Source organism: Podarcis liolepis, assembly GCF_965112155.1.
Source record: "Podarcis liolepis genome assembly, chromosome: 6".
Lineage (NCBI taxonomy): Eukaryota > Metazoa > Chordata > Lepidosauria > Squamata > Lacertidae > Podarcis > Podarcis liolepis.
Genome location: NC_139559.1, coordinates 51,582,109 through 51,598,369, shown reverse-complemented (window position 1 = coordinate 51,598,369; position 16,261 = coordinate 51,582,109). Strand labels below are relative to the sequence as shown.

General features: G+C 44.5%; 1 protein-coding gene and 1 pseudogene across 2 annotated transcripts; one reads left to right on the top strand and one right to left on the bottom strand.

Annotated features, from left to right (window-relative positions):
• Positions 1-1,216: 1,216 nt before the first annotated feature.
• On the bottom strand, positions 1,217-2,889 carry HPDL (4-hydroxyphenylpyruvate dioxygenase like). Its single transcript, XM_083509708.1, has one exon. It carries the CDS (start codon positions 2,526-2,528, stop codon positions 1,326-1,328), a length of 1,203 nt encoding a protein of 400 aa, XP_083365834.1. The 5' UTR covers positions 2,529-2,889; the 3' UTR covers positions 1,217-1,325.
• A 212-nt stretch (positions 2,890-3,101) lies between these two features.
• LOC310709703 (selenoprotein Pb-like) lies at positions 3,102-14,655 on the top strand (annotated as a pseudogene). Its single transcript, XR_014530089.1, has 7 exons — positions 3,102-3,198; positions 4,050-4,246; positions 5,721-6,117; positions 9,958-10,192; positions 10,834-11,046; positions 11,653-11,791; positions 13,417-14,655. The product of XR_014530089.1 is annotated as a selenoprotein Pb-like (transcript).
• The last annotated feature ends 1,606 nt before the right edge of the window (positions 14,656-16,261 follow it).

Below are 16,261 nucleotides of genomic sequence, written 5' to 3'. Positions count from 1 at the left end.
ATAAGCAATGTGGAAAATATGCTATTAGGCATGTCCTTTTTGTAAAGTACAGCTAAGTAGCAGTATCTGTTCCCCAAGATGAAGAAACAGCAAGTTCATAAAAGCTCAGCCCACACAGTGAGCAAACACATAAATAAGACCTTGTTCGTTGCATAATGTTGATAAGAATCAGATTCTAAATATTCTAAACTCAGAAGGGAATTAATACAGAGAAGCATGTAACAATGTGTTCTATTACAGAACTACAAAGAAATATTTAAAGTTAACGCAATTGTGTTTTTAATGCAAATATAACAAAAAATAGTCTCAGCTGATATTAATATTTTTTTTAAAAAGATCAACCCTGACTTAAACACATATATCTTTATTACTATAAGTATTTCACATGCCCAAATAAATATCCAAGACTGACAATTGAAAGATGTTTAAAACTTAACACAATTGTAACAAAAAATTAAGCAAGTTTACTAAAGAAATAAGCTGTTCTTCAGCTGACTAGCAGGCCAAATTGAAATAGTAAAACATATTACCAACTAGACCTAAAACAAAAAAAAATGCTATTATACCCAACACTTAAAAGAACATTATACTTCAGTGTTATAATTTAAATAATAAGTTATAAATAAATCTTATAATTTAAATTGTTGTTAATAAACATATTAATGTTTTGCTGTGATCTCATCACAAATATACTTGAGGCAGAAACCATTCAAGTAACAGTTTTTTTAAAGAGCTTCAGCACATAGTTTTGTACTGAAGAAGATGGATTTCATATATTGAAGAACACCATTTCCTGTTCTGGGACAATATTGGGCAAACATCAGCCTGATACTACCCCTTTCCATGTTTCTTAGTCTTTGCTCTGGAGCCCCAGATCTACAAGGAATTAAAGAGCCAGATTTCTATGCTTTCTGTTTGTCTCGCTTGTTCCAGCAGTGAAGCTTGTTGATAAAGATGCAGAATAGAGAAGCCCTGTTCTAGGAGTATTGACCACACTTGTTTGCAGCCAAGATGCAGCTGCCATCACAATGTTTCTTCGCTGTGGTTAGAGCTCCCAACTCAAAATAGGTCAGCAATGTGTAAAAAGTTCTGATTAGGTGGGTCATCCAGATCACATGGATACTTTTTACACCAGTGAAAGCAACTCTGGTGGAGGTGCAGAGCCAGTTTAGATCTAGATCTAGAACTCCATGATCTAGAACTCCTTATGTCATCGATATAACAGGGAAACCAACCCCTTAGGAGCAGGTTTGCAGAACTCGCACCATCAGGTTCACATATACACTGAGCACAAGAATGTGTAACGGGGTGTTGGTGCGCATTCTTCAAACTTGCTGGTCCATATAGTTTTGTACAGACTGCCAGAGAGCACGAATGTTTCCCTCACCAAAACCTGTGGCCCCACATCGCTCTATAAGCTCCAGGAAGAAAGTATCCTCTGTAAAGAGAGGCTTTGTGAAGATCTGCATGAGGTATTGCTTCTCACAAAGGCCTCCAGAGCTACCGCTGCCTCCTACACCAGCGTCCAGAAGGATGCCGTGGTCCTTCAGGAGCTGAAGATTTTGCCCAGCTTGCCTTATCTCCTCCACCTTCCTTTTCTCACTGTAGTAGGATAAGGGGGGCTTGAAAAAGTTTGCGCCAGATCTGGCCATGGCCGCAGCGGCTCCTATAATACCTGTGGTGTAGAGTGCCACGTGTTGGATGCCCGATCCACCGTGCTGCTCCAAGAAAGTATCCACCTGGTTCTTCTTTTGATCTGACAGAGACTCAGCTAGAATAATTTTACAGTCATTGCAAAGCAGAGTCGGATCGCTTCCATTGGACTGCATGGCAGTAAGACGAAGACCCATACCAGCACCCTGGATTGTATAGCCATCAGTACCATTGTCTTGCTGGTGGATGGGGAAACGCTGGAATCCCAAACAGTTCTTGTACCAGTCCAACACAGCTTGCGAGCTACCTTGGGGGCAAGCATAGGTGATATGATCAAAATGTGTCACCTGGCCACCCACCTGGACCTTGGGAGCACCCTCCACCATGTGGAAACCAGGTAGGAACGGTCCGCTGTACCGAGATCTGTCAAGTAGTGTGTGGCTGACGTTGCCTATGATGGATCCCACTACTGAATAAGTGACGTGGCCATTTTCATCTTCCACAGCTGTGGGAGGGATGAGGATCTGGCATCCTCGTTCCTGTAGGCTTTGGGAGATGCCAGGTACATCTTCTGCCTCAAAGCAAATGTTGGAGGCTGTACTGACGGCATATTCTAGGTCCACGTCGTACAGAATTCCTTTATCCTTGCGGCAGCCTGAAGATGGCACAGGTGGAGCGTCTCTCTTGGCAGGCTTCAGCCTTTCATTGACGAGAAAAACGGCATCCCCTCTCCGGAAGGCCAGCTGCCTGCTCCATTCTGCCACCCGTGCAGCAAACAGCTCGAATCCAAACTGGCGCACCAAGTTGCTGGCCAGCTGTTGCCCCTCAGGGACGTGGAACCCAATGTGGCACATCCGGTTCAGAAGACCAGGCATTCTGCAGTTTGAAAGGGTGGTCAATGGTAACACAACCTTTGGTGCTAGACCTACAGAAACAGAAAAGAAAGCCAGCTCAGTTGTTGTGGGGTGGGGAAGCTCAGTCGGTAGAGCACAATAATCTTGGGGTCATGAGTTCGAGTCTCACATTAGGCAAAAGTACCCTGCATTACAGAGGGGGTTGGGCTAGATGACCCTAGTGGTCCCTTCCCTGGATGGGAACAGGGGCCTGTTCTGTTAGAGCCTCCAGGTTTTGTAGGGGGGCAGGAGGAGGAGGAGGAGGCAGCTCTGTGCCACCTCCCTTCGGCTGACATGTGCCTGAAAAATCAAAGGAATCCAGGTCAAAGGGGGCGGGGAATCTACCCCTCCCCCAGATATCGGCACGTTTCTCCTTGACTCTCTGCCTAGCTGCAGAGTCTATCTTTTCCCTCTCTTCCCCCTTTAGATCTTGCCTCAGGCCTCCTGAGTGAAAGCTTATCTGCCGTGTGTCTTTGATTCCTCATGCGAAAGTGACTTTCACGTAGCAGGCAGGCAGGCGCCGGAACTCCTCCTCCCGCCGCTGACTTGAATCTCCCGCAAGGAGGGGCTCCGCAACACGCGGTCGGAAGCGGAAGGCGAGTGTCTCCAGGGCGCACGTGGGGCTACGCCAACATCTTCCACCGGCTCGCAGGTCCTAAGCAAAGGCAATTGCTACGCTTATCAGCCGTTCAGTGGGCTGCGTATACCGGAGCCGCAATCTCCTTTCCTACAACGCCATTCCCCCTCCGCCCCCCCCAAAAACAACAACCAAGAGCGTTTATTTTACCTTTGTTGTTAACACTGTTTTGTGCTACAATTATTTTATTTAAAAAATCCCAAGGAATGTTCTTAAAATACATTTCTTTCATACCGCCACCACTGGGTGAGCAGCCTTGTTAAGTATTTGCAGCGCTTGAAGACTCGCTGTTATTTTTATTTTTGATGTGAGGAGGAGCTTTGCAGTTCAATCCTGAAAGTATTTTTAAGAACAGGCCTTTAGATCGAACCTCCCCTTTTCTCACACACATAACGGTTTTAGATTTCAGTGGAAAGGCACAAGGAAATGGCATACAGTGGTACTTCGGGTTACATACGCTTCAGGTTACAGACTCCGCTAACCCAGAAATATTACCTCAGGTTAAGAACTTTGCTTCAGAATGAGAACAGAAATCGTGCTGCAGCGGCAGCAGGAGGCCCCATTAGCTAAAGTGGTGCTTCAGGTTAAGAACAGTTTCAGGTAAGTACAGACCTCCGGAACGAATTAAGTACTTAACCTGAGGTACCACTGTACTTTATGATGTTGATGATGATGACTGATTATTTAATTTTTGTGCTGCTTATTTAAAATATCTCTTAAACGGTTTACAATAAGCTGAAACAGCAACAGCAGACAAAACAAAATATTACAAAAATACACATAAAAATGTTACATTAATAGAAAGTTACCATTATATTTAAATCCATATCAATGCATTTTCCTTCTGACAACACCATCCCTCTCAGCACCCAGGGTCAAAACAAACTCTCAGCTCACCAACAAAAGTTTCACAACGAGAAGAGTTCCTGGAAACCTCAGAAATCAACCTAGCCTCTCAGAGAATTGCAGATCCAAGGTGAATGGGAGTTCCTCAGGCTGCCCTCAACTGTGTCCCACTCAGCTGCACTCTCTACTCCCAGCTCCAGGTAAAGCAGGTCTGCATGTGTCTTTATCAGATCTTGGGAAATACTTTTCTCTCCCTTCAGGGCTTCTAAAGTGGGGTGGGGACTATTGTGAGGGAAAAGAGTGCGTGTGTACTGCTGGAAAGGTATAGATTTGGAGAAGGCCAATACTTGGGGGCGGGGGTTGATTGGGAATGGCCTGTAGGTACTAGTTGTACAGAAACCTGGCAAGAAAATGGGGACAGGACATAATTTCTAGGTTCTTACGTTACTCTGCTGGTATGGGATCTTCACCAGCACCACTCCTGCGTGGTACAAAAGTGTATCTTAATGGTTAGCATTGGCACAGGAAGAAGCTGTGATGTGGGCTTTGTTATTCATGGTCTGGGCTTCTCACTGTTACCCCAGCAATGCAAGAAGGAGCAGCACTGCAGCACTTCCAACGTTGTTGGGGTAACATGAGTACGGGGCCTTAAGGGGCAGTCTGGAAGCCATATAATCTGCTCAGGAAATCCTGTTTCAAAATGTATTATACATGACAGCTTCTCTCTTGCAAGGCAGAGGTGTTCTGCACATGTTCAGAGGAACTCTATTTCACTTGTACCTCACATCACTCAATCAATTCACTTTTATTATCGCAGAAAACCAGTTTTCCACCCAGGTTCTCTCATGTCAGTTCACATTCAGTTAAATTTGCTCCAACCCCATAGTTGACTGCTCATTGTCAAATCTGTCCTCTCATATACTTTAGAGTAGGAATATTAGGGAGTTCATGCCTGAATTGGAAACTCAAAGGAACTGTTTTTCATATACTCGTGGATATCCCATCATGCTGTACCAGTCCTATTAGTTGGACGCGGGTGGCACTGTGGTCTAAACCACTGAGCCTCTTGCCAATTTGAAGGTCGGCAGTTTGAATCTGCTCGATGGGGTGAGCTCCTGTTGCTCTGTCCCAGCTTCTGCCAACCTAGCAGTTCAAATCACACCAGTGCAAATAGATAAATATGTACCGCTGCGGCAGGAAGGTAAACAGTGTTTCCGTGCACTCTGGCTTTCATCACAGTGTTGTGTTGCACTAGAAGCAGTTTAGTCATGCTGGTCAAATGACTCGGAAAGTTGTCTGTGGACAAACGCTAGTTCCCTCGGCCTGAAAGTGAGATGAGCACCACAACCCCATAGTTGCCTTTGACTGGACTTAACCATCCAGCGGCCCTTTACCTTTTATCTTTACCTACTAATCTTAAAATAATTTTTCATCTAAAGCAAAAAGTCAACATATATCACCCCATCACAGTAATGCAAGTTGAGTGGGGACAATTTGTCTCTTTTGGAATCTGTTGCCTGTAACCAGAGCTTATTTTCATCCAGAACTCACCGGAACTCAGTTCCAGCATCTTTCAGGCGGACACCGTTGCCATGATAAGAGAACAATGGAGGCATTCATGGTGAGTTCCGGCACTTCTTTTTCTAGAAAAATAGCACTGCCTGTAACAATTGCTTCCTTTTGCTTTATAGCAATACCAGTAATGTATTCCTCAATGCAACTGAAATCTGCCAGGATGCAGTCCTGTCTTCTTCCAAGAGCATAATGCTTTCCAGTGTTCCTGGCCTGGTACTGCATGGTATTTCTTCAGTTCCTGAATGGGATGTCTTTGAATGAAAAACAAGTACCGCTGGGTGTATGGCAGTGGTGAACGCAATTCATGCTGCTCTGAAATTCTTCAATGACATCTGTGTATCTAGCCCCCAGCCAAGCACCTCCTCTCTCCCAGCCCCTTCTGGGTGGAGAGACCTTGAATGAGAGATAAAGTATGCCACAGCCAGCCTGGGGATAAGAGATCAGAGAGAACAGAGCTACAGCAAGACTGTCATAGATTGGAGTAGAACAACAGCTGGAGTCACCTGAGAAAAGGCAGAGTATCACCTGGTGGGAATTCTTGGCGCAGACTTGTTGGGAAGGGGGGTGGCAATGTCTATTAAGTTCCATTTCTGCAGTTGGTCGATATAGCTGGTGCTTTGGAGGCTCATGAGAAATATTTATCACAATGAAGTTAGAGCAGAAAGGTTCCAAACAAGGAAGGTAAAGTTGTGCTACTGCTTCCTAGAACAAAGTCTTGGTGGATTCCTGAGAGGCCCAACATTGGCAAGGTGTCAAATCACCTTTGACTGAACCACCTTTTGTGGGTGAGACTGTGAGAGGTTTTGAATCTTGCCAAGATAAGCATTATCTGATCTCTGAGCTGTTCCTAATCTACTACTACCACCACCCCAAGGCTGAGGAGTATATGGGAGGGAATTGCACACAGCCTGTGTGGTGGCAAGCAGAGGATGACGGGGACGTTGTGACCAGCTTTAGAATGCAAGCGCCTTCTTCTGATGATTGACTCAAAAGCTTGGACCCTGTTCCAGAGGACAAATAGGGGAGGGGAATATCCTGCCAAGATTTGGTCCAACCAAAGGCGTTGCCTTCCCTGTTTTGCCACTTTCTGGGATCAACAAGGGCTTTCTAAATAACTATTTTTATTGAGAGATTAGGGTGGTGTGGCTGAATCATGCTGGGTTTCTGTGGCTTGTTTTTACAAGTTTAACAAGGCTTGGGTGTGTGTCCGTTTCTAACCAGTGTATTGGAAAGCAACAAGACTCTTGCTGAGATTTCATCCATGTGATTAATATGTGTGGCTCACCAGAACTGTGCAAAACAGGCTGGCTCCCAGAGAGGAGCTTTCACCTGCTTTGTTACTCCCCAGGCTTTTTAGCTCAGTTGGGTAGCTAAGCTGGGTAGCTAAGCTGCAATATGTAGCCAGTAACAAATACTGTAGATGATTGTTAAGGAGGCAAGAGCTTAATCAGTATCCCAAGTTCAGACAACTCACTAAGCCACCCTTCGCTTTGGTGCTGCACCCCACTGAGCTAAAGGGGCCACAGAGGGGCGGCTGTAATCTTTCCCCCAGCAGCCAGTTCACAATAAACTATGGCTTTGCTTAGCATTAGATGTTAATGCAGCCAGAGCTGTAAAAAAATGTGGGGGAGAAACTAACAGTGATTCCGGACTTTCACTATCCTGCAGAAGGGATGCAAATACATGCTGGAAATTTAGATTTGCACAGTTAAAGCAGATTAAAGGATTCTGGGCAACAAATCCACTTCACACAAAAACACCAGACTTTTTGCAGTTTGGAAAGTGATGGGGAAATGCACTGAAAACATGTGCAATGAGCAAATGACTAATGGGAAGACGTATAAACACCCTGCAAGCAAATCTGAATGGATGCTAATTGTCATATAACTAACTACCCTGCAAACAAATCAGAATGAATACTCAGCAAAGACTAGCTAAAGTGTAACTTTGGTGTAAGCTTTGTGCAAGCAAACCAGGATGAATGTCAATAAACAGGGGGCTCTGGGTTAGGAATACAGTTTGTTGCGTAAGCTGCACATGAGAATTCTCTGCTTTTAGTTTGCTGACAACAGAGGAAGACAGTGCTTTCCCCCCTCTTTGCTTTTTGAACAGTTCTTAATTTCTAGCAAAACTTATACTGGAGCGTTCATCTATGTAGGAAACATGCCATCACATCATCACCCCTGCTTTGTATTTATAAAAGTATAGGGAAAGGAAAACTGCAGTTGTTTAGTAACAAGTGAAAAACATATGCTCAGATGCACACTATTCCTAAATTCTAAGTGCAGGGAGGAAGGGGAAGCTGCAGCTGCTAAGCAGCATGGGCAATTACTCTGAATATGCTCAGAGGCACACTCTTTATTAATGTTTAACTTTTTGTGCATTCTCTCCCATGGTTATCTGACTCATATAGTGCCCCACTTGTAAAATGGAGCCAATATCCTTTAAAAGCAATAGGGTGCCTATATGTGTCTTAACGTATGTGAATTGCATTGTGGCCTGTGGCTTACCTGATTGCTTTTGTCTGGTCTAGATATTTGCTTGCATTCATTTTTAGATCCCACTTTCTGCTTGAGGCATGTTTCAGTCCAGATTGTGTTGTCTTTACCATTGTCTGCCAAACCAGAGTGCTTGGCTGCCAGACTCCTTCCTTGGCCCTATCTGCTCATCAAATTATGTTGGGACAACACAGTACTAGGCATACTCGTTGCTTTTTTCCCCAGGGGATACTCAAGGGTACGCAGTACCAGCACCTCCTTTTGTTGTTGTTAAAAAGTGTGGCACTTACTGTAACAACTTCATGGTACCAGCACCTAGGTTTCTAGAAAAAAAAGCACTGGGCATACTGTGTACCATTCAGGTCACCTCCCCTAAAAATATATTCTGTAGAGTTGGAAAACTTTCAGAAAAGGCAAGGGTAACTAAAATGATCAAAGGGCTGGTACAACCGTCTTATGAGGAAAGGTTACAACATTTAGGGATTTCCAGATTAGAAAAAAGGTGTATAAGGTAGGGACATGATAGTGATGTCTACAATTATGCATGGCATGGAGAACGTGGGTGGAGAGAAGCTGTTCTCTGTCTTCCAGAATATTAGGCCTTCCAATGAAGCTGAATATTGGAAAATTCAGGGCGGACAAAAAGAAGTACTATATAAGTACTTGCTCTCACAGGATGTGGAGATAGCCACTATTTTGGAGGTGCATCTGGAAAACAAAATGTATTGAGGAGTTAGTGATCTGACACGGTTACCCTTCCTGCCTCTGTTCCTTCCCCCTCCCTTGCTCTTGTTAATTGTTTTGATGCTGTGAGAACAGTCTTTAATGTCCTGAGAACTTTGAGAGGAGGTGAAGCCCCACACACAGCTGCCTTCATCAGTTGTGGAGGATAATTCTGGGTACCTTCTTTGATGGTCCAGACATTGTTTTGAGAAAGTGAGGCCTTGGGAAGGTGGTTAATGGGAAGGTGGGGTGGTTAATGGATGCTGCACATAGCCAGTCTTGGAAGCCACACAGGTTGTCTATAATATCGGACAGTTTGGGCAGAGTTTGTTTGAAGCTCATGCACGGACTGATTGGCCACAGGGTCATGCAAACTGAGGGTACCTGGGGGAGTCGCTTCGCCACTTCTTGGGGGCTTCCAAGTGGCAGATTGAAGTGCTTGCTTGGTATATGTATCCCTTCTTGCTGTTTTAGAATAAAATCTTTAAACTTCTCGCTCACCTGTGTATTTTGTATTGCTTCTGAATCTGATTTTAAAAGAACCACCTTGCCTTTGGCAAGACAGGAGGATTAGACAAATTCATGGAGGGCAGGGCTATTCATAACCACTAGATATGATAGATACCTCCAGTGTCCGAGACACCTCTGCATACCAGTCAATGGGAACCACAAATAGAGGGAGTGCTGTGGCACTAGGCATCTGGATGGCCACTGTGAGAACAGGATGCTGGACTAGATGAGCCTTTGGTCTGATCCAGCAGGTCTCTTCATATGTTCTTAATGACCATGCTGGGAGTTGTACTGCAACAATATCCAGAGGGCCACAGGATAGCAACAACCCTTGCTGTAGCTGAAATTCTGGGCAGCTGATATGTGAGTGTGTCTTTAAGCATCCATTACTGTCACTTTCAAATACAGGGCACTAGGGCATCCATGTAGGACAATCTTATCTATGTTTACTAAGGAAAAAAAGTCTTCTGAGACTTAAAGGCTGCATCTGGCCTGTTGAGGGAAGTTTTTTTATTAACAATTTCAACATAACAAATTATCAAAACATATCATATTCATTATTTTCCCCCCTTCCCTGCTGAGGGAAGATCTTATGGTCTTAAGCTTCTCTCTTCTACTTTAGGCTGAAGGGAGGTGGCCAGGATGGGCTATTCAGCCCTAGCCACAACAACCTTGCTGCTGCTCCTGGCAATTGCTGCTACGCTGGCAGACGTGGCTGAGAACAGGACCCGAATATGCCAGCCTGCACCACTCTGGAAGATCAATGGGGTGGCCCCCATGGCTGGGATGGAGGGCCAAGTGACAGTGGTGGCACTGTTGAAAGCCAGCTGACAGTTCTGTCTCAAGCAGGCCGCCAGGTGAGTTCATAGAGAAGGTTGCCTGAGTCAGGGGCTGTTAGGTCGCAGCCACACCATACATTTGACGCACATGGCTTTCCCCAAAGAGTCATGGGAACCGCAGTTTAAGAGTGCTGGGAACTATAGCTCTCTGAGGGGGTAAATCACAGTTCCCATAATGCTTTGGGGAAAGTCACATGCTTTAAAAAGATGGTCTGGATGTGACTAGAAAGTCAGATATGTGTTGGAACCCTGTATCTGGTGTTCAGTGGCAATATCACAGCTTAGGGACAAAGGTCACATCTTTGTCCCTAAGCTTTCTACCAGGAAACACAGAACTGAACTGATTGTTTATAAGCTCCAGTTCAGCAATCAAAAATTGAGGCCTGGGGTACAGCAGGCCAGATATAACACGCATATAGATGGTGGATGCAATTTTCCTGGTGAATTACAGCTCAAGTATAATATGTATCATGTAACTTATTGCCGGATCTATGTAGCAGGAACTGCTGTAATGGCAAGTCCAGTGAACTGATAAATGAAGGGGCCTCCGTCCAGCAGTGCAGGCTCATATCCCACATGGTATGTGCAGAGGGCAAGGGCTGGAACCTATATCTGTGCACCTCATTTCCTAAACGTCGCTTGTTCTTCCTACCCACCAGCCTTGGCAGCTTGCAGAGGAAGCTGTCACTTGAAGGAGTGACCAATGTCAGCTTCATGATTGTGAATGAGAAGACTCCTTTCTCCAGGGCCATGTACTGGGAGCTCAAACGGCATGCCCCAGAGGGAGTCCCTGTTTACCAGCAGCAGATTCTGGAGCCTGACGTCTGGCAAATTCTAGATGGGGACAAGGATGACTTCCTGATCTATGACAGGTCAGTGCTTAAGGGAGCAATTCTAACTCCCCACCCAGACTGATAGGGTTTTGGAGAGTCAGGGCCACTGCTGTGCATAGCAGCCGGGGCAGAAGGGAGGGAAGGCAGATCACTGAGCCAGCTTGGAGCTGGTGCAGCAATTGAGCCTGGAAGAAGCCCAGTTCTGGCAGTGGGACCATCACAGGATCCAGTGAACTGCAGGGCGGCTCAGTCCAGCTCCTTCCTTGGCTGCCGAAAGTCCCTGCTGCCACCAGCAGGGATCCCATCAGCAGCACTAGCGGGGGCAGAAGAGGGTGCTCCGTAGGCAGCTGCTGATGGGAGGCCAATGGGGGTCTGCAGGCCTGGGCAGAAGGAAGGAAAGTAAGATATATGGAATTCAGGATTCTTGAATACATTATCAAAAAGTCTGTTTGAGGACACATCTGGAAAGAAAGGACATACCATGATGTAAGTGTTTCTCTTTACCATCATGTCTCACAACTGTTGGTGAGGAAAACCAGATTCTTCAGGCCAGGGTAGATTCATTTCCAGTGTAAATTAGTGGATTACAGACTCTCCTGACACTAACTTTATGTCCATCTGTTTCATGGCTCTCGGGCTTTGCAGGTGCAGCAGGCTGGCTTTCCACATCCAGCTGCCATACAGTTTTCTGCACTTGCCCTATGTTGAAGCAGCCGTGCGGTACACACACAGCAAAGACTACTGTGGCAATTGTTCCTGGTACCCCTCTAACAGCAGCCAGGAGGTAGGGACTTGAATCCCCTCATCAACTTCCTTTTCAACTATTTTATTTAAGCCAGACATTTCCTCATTTGCCCATCCTGAACTTCTGCCTGGGAATTCTAGGTTTCTGATCAAATCGGTCTTACAGCAGGGATGTGGGAGGAGAAGGTGGAAGGGAGGGTTTTATTATATTGGGCCACTACAGCCAAGCAAGGAGAAAGGATGTTGAGATACCACAAAGCAGGAAGTAAACCATCTTGAAATAAAAATCTCAGAAGCAAATTGCAGATGGAGACACCAGGTCTGCCGCAGTTACAGATAGTGTTGCGTGGAGGGGTCCAGGAGAACCCAGGTGGGAGGACATGCTAAGCCCCCCCCCCACTTTCAGCTTCTCACACTGCCCTCCCCCAAGTGCTTTTCTCCCCAGTTGAGTCCAGATACTAAAAGTGAGATTGACTTGGAGAAAGACACTTTGGAACAGAAGCTGTGTGGCATCAAGTGCAGGAAAAGTTTGGTTCCCCTCACCCAGGCACCCCTTTTCTCTAAAGTCAACCCCACCTTCCTGTTTTGCACATGGTGGGGCAAGACCTGGATCTGCTGCTATCATGTACTGCTTGAGCCTCACCCAGTAGCCATTGTCTGCCCTCAGTTATTGAAAAAAATAAATTAACACCCTTAATTTGTCAGGTTGAAGTGCTTCCTGTTCCCAATGAATGGGAGCATATTGGTCCTTGGACAGAAGAAATAATAACTGCTGTCTTGTCCTGTGGTGTCACTTCCTGCCCCATCAGTGATCTGAAAGTTCATTCCTCAAGGTGGGATTGCGGGAGGGCCCTGATGTATTACCTATTTTAGTTTTTTGCTGCCCCGATAGCCAATGCAGCAAAATATTATAAATACCTTTTAAGCCATTTCGACCATACCGAGAGTGAAGTCAAACAGATCTCCTTCCAGGAGTCGGTGCAGGTTTTTCTGATCTGGAGAAATCAAACCTTCTTCCCTCCCTGGTCTTTTGAGAGAGATATATACTTGGCTTAAACTCCTGTGCAGCTTTTTGCCTCTCAAACTTTGAGCTTTTAAAAACCATTTCTATGCCTAAACATCCAGCACGGCTACTCATTTAAACTTCTATTTTACACATTCTTTAAAACCACTTTTTAAGTGACTGCCAGGCAATCACTATTCTTCACAGCCAATTTCTCCTGAAAACAGAAAGTAGCAGTTGTTCTGAGCTCAGTTGATTTTGGAAGTTTACATATTTTGTCAAAAAGGGCTGAATGCAGATCACTTCAGATATATACATCCATCTTCACTTTTAAAAATGTGTTTCTGTCTTCACCCTAAGCCCATCTGTACAGTGGTGCCTCGCAAGACGAAATTAATTTGTTCTGCGAGTTTTTTCATCTTGCGGATTTTTCGTCTTGCGAAGCACGGTCAAGTTGCAACTGCACCTCTTCAAGCGGTTTTAAGAAAAAGGAAACAAACTTGCAAGACGTTTTTGTCTTGCGAAGCAAGCCCATAGGGAAATTCGTCTTGCGAAGCAACTCAAAAAATGAAAAACTCTTTCGTCTTGCGCGTTTTTCATCTTCCGAGGCATTCGTCTTGTGAGGTACCACTGTATACTAGAATCTTTCATTACCTTCACAGGTGAATAAGACAGCAAGTACTAACGTGACGACAACTGAGGCATCTGGACACAAAGAGAAGCACCTGGAAGAACCCAGGTACCATCACGATGAGCCAAGCCAAGAAGCACCTAACACCAAGCACATAGCCCATCACTATTCACATCATGGAGGAGTCGGCAACCATAAAGCCTTGGGTTTGAGCAGTACACACCAGCCAGTTCTCCACTCTCAGAATCGCTCACAGAAGCATCAAACAAGGGAATCCCCATAAAGCATTTAAACTTCAATGTATGCAACACCCAACTGTTAGCCATAAGCATACTTAGCACTAAGCAAGCTTTTAAGAAGAGCCAGGGGGCAAACTTACATGCATCAGAAGGAAGAAATATGATGGCTCAGTTTTCAGCAGGGGAAGGGAAGTGAATGTTCCACTCCCTAATCATTCAAGGTCTCTCAACAGATAGCAGAGGACACAACAAAAACTTTTGTTGTGTCATATATGTGATTGGAAAGTTTAACTGCTTGTCCACAATGAGACTTCTATCCTCATTTTGAATCTCCCAGTTAACCTCATATCCACCAGTTTTGTTCCACCAAGCCTTAAGGTGGTGTTCCTCTTGGGCTCAGATGGATTTTTAGATACACCCCATTTCTGTGGTGAGGACTGCCTAAGGAAGCCATATTGTTTTCCTCAGGAACACAGAGCTGCTATAGTAATCAGCTTCTTGAGAAGCCAATTTTGACCCCATTTTTGCATTTCCTGCTTTTCTGCACTCAATGAAGCATGTGATGTAAACTTTCTGTCACCACATGCTGACACCGTACATAAAAGCATGTCCTTGGAGATGGAAGGATGGGGATCAGAACTGGTATTAGCAGGAGGGTGACTGACTGTGGCAGAGAAGGATGACTTTGAGCCTAGGGCTCAAGATTTTGTACATTAAAGTCCATGAACACAAATTACTAGCTTGTAAAAAGACATTTGTTGTATTGCTGGAAGTAAAGAACATTTGCGGTTTGTAGGAATGGAAGTGGTGAGACAGAATTAGCCAAGTTTACAGGTATGTTGATAGAGGTATGAAAGACAGAGAGGTCTGAGGTGAGAGTTGAGTTTGTCAGGGCTATGAGAGCTGAACAAGGGAAGAAAATGCCATTTATCAGGAAAATTCATAAAAAGGGATGCACTGCTTGCTGATTAAAAGTAGTATAACTGTTTCTGGGAAAGAATGTTGGAAATAAATTCTCTGAAATGTTTGAAGTCTTTGCTCACGATACCTTAATGTACAAATGGTGTCATTTATTTCAGACAGTACACAGCATTGTAGAACACGTATTCACCTTCAACATTTAAGAGATGTCCCATAGTTTATCTGCATTTTTGGCATACTAAGCAGTCCTTATTGAGAATAGTCCAGGTTCCTGTTATTTGTCGAAGGTCAGTGGAGGACACTGTACAAGTCCTCCACATCCCAGTTTTAGGAAGCTACTGCTACAAATATTTACGGGAGGGTGTAATCTGTCTTTATTGTATTGTTAATGCTGATATGTATCCACCTATAATCTGTTTATTCCAAAGTAACCCTAGTTAGTAAAGCCAGCTAGACTAGACTGCAAATGGTGGCAGCTGCCCATAGGTTTATGGCATTACTTTGAAAGCCTCAATTCCTTTTTATTACATCTCAGCTGGTGGCTAAAGGGACCAATCTTCAGTTTACAGGACCTGCCATAGGTATAACATCTATAATAGCTAGCTCACAATTATAACCCTGCTGATTACACTCACACATGCTGTAGACTGGAGTGAAGAACTTATTTCAGCCCAAGGGCCACATTTGCTTCTGGGTAGCCTTCTGAGGGCTGCCTGCCAGTGGTGCACAGGGCCAGAGGCAAAAGTGAATGAAGCAACAATGGTTAATTTTACCTTTCATACCAGTAGGCTAGTTTCTTCATGCTCACACATTCCTCTCTATTCTTCACCCAGGCAAGCAAGAAGCATGATCAGAATTCAATGAAATAAATGAAATAAAACAGTTCTTCACTTGGCCCCAGATATTCATAAGGCTTGCTGCTGGTTTCAGGCAAGCTTTTCTAGGAAAGACAGGGCAGTATAGCTGGAAAGACCCAATCAGAGTCCCTGAAAGTGGGGAGATCTAAAGAAGGGCCTCCTGGTATAATAATAGTAGTTCAGGAGGTTCTTGTGGAAGAAGGCAGCCTTTGAAATTCTGCAAGCAATAAAAGGGCATTAGGCTGTCAGTGAGGGGCTTATAGTTAACAAGCCACCTTTGGTGTAAACAGCATACTTACTGCAGATTTATTTATCCCCTTGTGTCTATCAAAACTTTCCTGATATCTGTACATGCTGGCTACTCTTAACATACATGTATTAGAGCTATAACATAATTTATAGCTTTTGGTAATATGCCATATAATTAATCGCCTTCACCCAGGGCATAGCCAGCACAATGGACTCTAAATAAAATGCTCTCAACTGTGATTCAACTTGCAGCCTTAGTTGCTTAACAACTAGTTTAATGTTCTTAGCAGTCTTGCTCTCCACAATACATAACGTAGTAACAAACAAAAACAATATCCCCACCCCACCGTGCAGCCATATGGTAGCTGCTATGATCTGGTGTAATATTTGATTACTTGCCCAACTGACATGCAAAGATTTAGCTGTCCTTCCCACATGCTGTTCCTTTCCATTTTTATGTTCCTTTAGTTCATTTCCTACTTATGTACATACCTAGCTGAAACCATCCCTGCGCCCCAGAAATCTGCAGAGGCCCAATCTACAGCAGCTAGGTCATAATTTAATTGTTAAGAGACTATTTTCTTGCTGATAGTTTTGTACCAAACAAAGT

What these genes read in the sequence shown, in the direction of transcription:
- HPDL (XM_083509708.1), bottom strand. Translation starts at nt 2,528, where the DNA reads ATGCCTGGTCTTCTGAACCGGATGTGCCACATTGGGTTCCACGTCCCT.